General features: G+C 30.2%; 1 protein-coding gene across 4 annotated transcripts in view; it reads left to right on the plus strand.

The window, feature by feature from the left end:
• LOC106457690 (beta-ureidopropionase-like) overlaps positions 1–5151 on the plus strand; it is a 34935-nt gene that overhangs the window by 24171 nt on the left and 5613 nt on the right. For all 4 annotated transcript variants that reach the window (XM_013917133.2, XM_022383697.1, XM_013917132.2 and 1 more), the window contains exons 11-12: positions 1336–1376; positions 3872–3958. In XM_013917133.2, coding sequence (XP_013772587.1) covers positions 1336–1376; positions 3872–3958 — 128 coding nt within the window. The remainder of the gene's footprint in view (positions 1–1335; positions 1377–3871; positions 3959–5151) is intronic.

Raw genomic sequence — 5151 nt, forward strand, 5'->3', positions numbered from 1 at the left:
TTTTTTTTTTTTTTTTTTTTTTTTTTTTTTTTTTTTTTTTTTTTTTGTCTTAGCTTTTTCAAAGTTTTATGGTGTCAAAAGTCAACCCAAAAATGTATATTTTGGGCTCTTATGCAGCCATATTTATAGCAATCAAGGTGAAACTTGGCACAAATATAAATTTTAATGTGTCGAACACATTGACATACAAATAACATTGGATTTGCTCATTTTGAGCCTTTTTAGGGGATCAAAGCTTACAAAAAAGCATAATTTTGGGCTTTTGGTCAATCACTTGGCCATATTTTGATGAATTGAATGTGGGATTTAGTACAAAGACATGTAGAGATATAGACAATTTTGAAATGTTTGTCTTTTTATCAATTTTTCAACAAGGAAAGCACAATTTGGAGTTTTCATGAACTATTCATGTGTATGTCAACCAACTTACAAAGATACCTTCTTGCAGGTCCCAAGCAGTGATATATACAGTTTCCCATTTTTCTTTGTTTTTCACAAATTTTCTGATGTCAGAATTGGCCATATTGGGATTGTGTGTTGGAGACATGTTGCATTTGCCCATGAATGTTGGGCTCTTTAATTTTAAGCTGCATTATTACACAAAACTGACTTACTGTTTCTCATCAGTCACTATCAATTGACATTATTGATCAAACAAACCAAGATTTTGACATTTTGGACTGTCTGTGAAGCATTGCTAATCACGTACTTAAAGTCAAATTATTGCAATGATGTATTTTGTATAAATACTTCTTACCTTATGTTTGAAAACAAGCAGAAAGGAAGTAAAATACTTGATTGTCATGTGCTTCTACTTAAATATGATTGACGTGGAAAGAGACACATTTTATACGAAGAGCGCTAGAATGCTAAAAATCTCTCGGATATCGTAGTTGAAATAATGAACTGTAACTGATAGATACACCTACACTACTAATCAAATGAATATGTATAACCTAATTTACATAGGGCATCTATGTATAGAATGTTTGTGAATGAAAAAAGGAAAATTGTCTTGAGCCCTGTAACAAACGTATAGATTCTCAGTTTTTATAGGTTTACTTGTTCTACAATGGTGAATTTCTGTTATGATAATGATGTAAAGTTTGCAGTCTTTTGAATATATAGCCTGAAAATGATTGTAATATTCATAAGTTTTCTATATAATTAATGACTCAATGTTGTTTTTTCTGTGTTATTATTCTAGTGTATTTATGTCCTTTAATAAAAGCAATGGTAAAGAATCTGTGTAGTAATGGGGATGTATTAGACTTTCACATATTTTTAATTGATGTGTTATCCCAAATATTACTTTTTATCTTCCATTATTCATAGGCTCAAGTTATGTAGCTGCTCCAGATGGAAGCAGAACTCCTGTAAGTACTCCCTCTTTTTGTTTATATTGCATTTATTTTTTCAGTAATGATAGCTAATTATTTCACCTTAACCTCAGGTAATGCTAAAGTAATATCTTATGCTAAAGTAATATCGTAGGATTAATATAGTACTGAATAGTGCTTGGGTAAAAATACAGAAAATGTTTTGTTTTACATGAAAGAAGATAATACAAATTGTATATTAATTTGTGTGAATATTTAGAATGTGTTTTATTTTAAAATTACATATTAAGACTATTTCGTATTGGTGTAATAAAATGTTCTAAGGTTAACAAATTACATATTGATTCAAGTGTATGTGTGCCAAGGATCTTTTAGCAAAAATTTCAGAAGTTTAGGTTTTGGGTTTTTACTGTGAAAGAAGAGTTATCTTTTCATGCAGGCTCCTTGGATAATGATATTATAAGTTGCACAAATTAGCTAAATGTTTTAGAATTTAGTATGCAAAAATGTCAAACTCAGTTGTAAGAGTTTTGAAATCATGTTAGAAGTAAACTAAAATGTGATTATAATTCGTGACAAGTGTTGTTGTGAATAGTTAAATAAAATCAGATTTATAATTTATGAATCACTGTTGAGATGGTAATTTGTAAAGTATGTTACTGATCTGGAAAATTCTTTTCACTGTTATCTATAAAACTATAAAACAAATTTAGATAATAGCTACAAACTGTGTAGTGAAATATTTAGATTTAATAGTTAGAGAAAAGGTATTTCTAAGGATATTTAATCAGGAAACTTAAAAATGTATTATAATGCACCATGTACACAAAACATTTATGGAACTCACCTACTTGGAAAAGCTGTGGTTTTTCTTCGCATTTTCTTGACAACCTTTAAATGAAGCAGTTTTTTAAGTTTTATTACAGGTGAAGATGGCTTTCTTAAACAAAACTGAATTATTAATTTATGTTTGTAATGTTGGCTTTGCTAAATCCATACATTTTTTTCATTCTTGAAAGATAAATGGTAATTGAAAACATTTGAATTAAAAAATTTTTATCAAAAAAAATCCTTAATTTAATTACAAAAAATTGAAAATTTTCATTTTAAACTGTTTTTAGTTGTTTTAAAGTTCAGACATAAATCAGTATTGAGAGTATAAGTTAAAACAAAAATTCCTACATATTATATTCATACTTGTCAACCCATTTTGGTGTTTGTCTGTAGTTATTACTGTGAAAACCCATACCTTTCTTAAATTACCCATAGGACTGTGTGACAGCTCAGGTTTTGGTGCTTAATTGTTAATATATAAAGCCCTTTGGTATCAATAATACTAGTGAAATTCAAAACAAAAAAGAAAAGAATAAGTACAGGAAATAAAATAATATTTATTAAATTCCAATAAGAGACATGCCAGTTGTAGAAGTATTTACAAATGCTTGCTTCTGATTTTTAACTTATTTGATGTAGCAACATTTTTATACATTCATTCACATCGTAGATACCAAATGTCGTAACTTTAACCCTTTGGATGCTATAATCAGATTTATCCAACTTGATGTTTATAGCTGTTTGGTGCGATAAGCGGATTTACTCCACGGTGTCGCAGAAACTTTTCCTCATAGTGTGATAATTGGGGCACTCACATGTTCTTGAATTTCCTGCCTTAGTATTGCTTGTGCATATATCACCAAGCAAAATCGAAACTAGTAGATTTTGATATTGAAAAAGTACTAAAAAACATCAAATTCTAAATTTCATTTGTTAGTGGATAATTGACATTTTCAAGAACCCACCCAAAATTTAATTATGCACTCAAAGAGTTAATATCAGATTTGCATATTGTATGTGTGTATTGTAGGTTTCTACCGGACTGAACTTGGTAGCCTCACAAACTTTTACGTTTTCCCAAGTCCTTTACCTTCTTGCAGGGAGTCACCATTTTGGAAGAAGGAAGTTTTAACATTGATACAATAACTCATTTGTAATGGCACAGAAGTGTATCACTGAAGAAACTGAAAAGGCTTGCAAATTATGATAATGATATAATAGTACTTTATTTCACAAAAATAACAACAACTTGGGCATTCTATTATATCTATAGTAAACAGTACTATTGCCATAGGCTTTCTAAACTAATAAAAAATGTAGTCGCTATGGCCAACCTGTAGTACTTGACAAAGCATTTGTTGCTTTATTTTATATTGTCTTGTAGTAAACTTGTTTCAACATGTAACTGTGATGAGGCTATTGCTCCAACTTGTGTCTTCCTATAATAAAGATGGTCAAATTGCATGGCCAAGAAGAATAAAAACAATTTCTTACCACCGTAAAAGAAACGGATTGAAATCTTATTTTTTATGATTTTTGTTTTCGGTACATTTGTTAGTACTTTTATATGGACATGACTAGGGGGAAAGTAATTATTTACAAATTGTATTCTTAGTGAGAATAAAATGCTTAACTGTAATAGAAGGTTTTATGGAATAATTACCAAACCATTTTTCTTTTGCTAATTTTTTAAATAGGGTTTATCACGCAATAGAGATGGACTTTTGGTGGTTGAATTAGACTTGAATATGTGTCGCCAAGTCAGAGACAAATGGGGCTTCAGGGTAAGTGCTTTTTTTTCAGTGCAGTGTGAAAGTAATTGGGACCCTTAGATGCTACATTTTATGTTCTTTTTCTGGTTGAAAGATTACAGATTAATGGGTAAAAAAGGATTATCATCACATTATTTAGTGTATTTGAATACATTTTTATGTAAATGAAAATAATACTATAAAAAGGCTTTCTGGGAATTAAGTGCAAAATGTATCAAAGAATAAATATAAAATTTAATGGCATTTTGCCAAGCTTTGAGTTAGCAAAGATTATTAAGTTTTCAATGTATAAATAAATAAAGTATCTAAAGTTTTCGTGTTCACAAGTGGAATAGATAACTTGTTGCTGTTACATATATGAAGGAGTATGACCTATGTTCTGTAAAAATATAATGAACTTAATACACAATGGCTTTATTTTTCAGGTAGTAATTAATATATATATATATATATTTAATATATCAAGTAAGCATAATAGAGCACTTAAGGGAAAGATAAAAAAATGCTGATACGAAGCAGTGAAATCAGATACAGAAACTTAGGCTTAACTGATTTTACCATAGCACAGTAGCAGTGGCAGATCCGGAACAAATCTGAAGAGGAGACAGTTTGTATTGGGGGTGTCACTGTCACTGTGTACAAAAACATATAAATAGCATACTTGTCCCGAAGCTTGTCATAGTATTGTTTAGCAGTTGAGTGGCTTAATTGGCTTATTCCATGTGTAAACTTGCTAACTTACATGCATGAAAAGTTCAACTATTGATCTTTTTACTCAATTTGGAATCTATGTGCTTGTCTGCTTGACCACAATTCTCTGGTTCCTAATCTTCCTCTTCCACAATGAACGTTCCGCCATTAGTACCATCCCGAGGTTGCAGTTCAAAACCTCTCAAAAGCTGCACATAGAGGATGCCTGAGGATCATGGTAACACAAATACTTTCTTTTACAGGCTTTATAATATGATATTGCTTGTTTAATTCATTCGATATAGATTGTTAGGTTGCCTGGATATCTGATATTTTGACATAAAAAATCTGGTATAGGTGCAACTCAAGTTACTGAAACCTTTATGCTGCATTTTGATAAACAATAATAAACCATTTTTTTTCATAAGGAAAAAGAGTACATAAATGACATGACCCTTGAAATGAGGCACATCATCTTTGGAAAGAGAGGTGCCATACCTGTGTTAGATCGGTGA

This window comes from Limulus polyphemus, unplaced genomic scaffold, assembly GCF_000517525.1.
Source record: "Limulus polyphemus unplaced genomic scaffold, Limulus_polyphemus-2.1.2 Scaffold361, whole genome shotgun sequence".
In the NCBI taxonomy this organism is placed as follows: domain Eukaryota; kingdom Metazoa; phylum Arthropoda; class Merostomata; order Xiphosura; family Limulidae; genus Limulus; species Limulus polyphemus.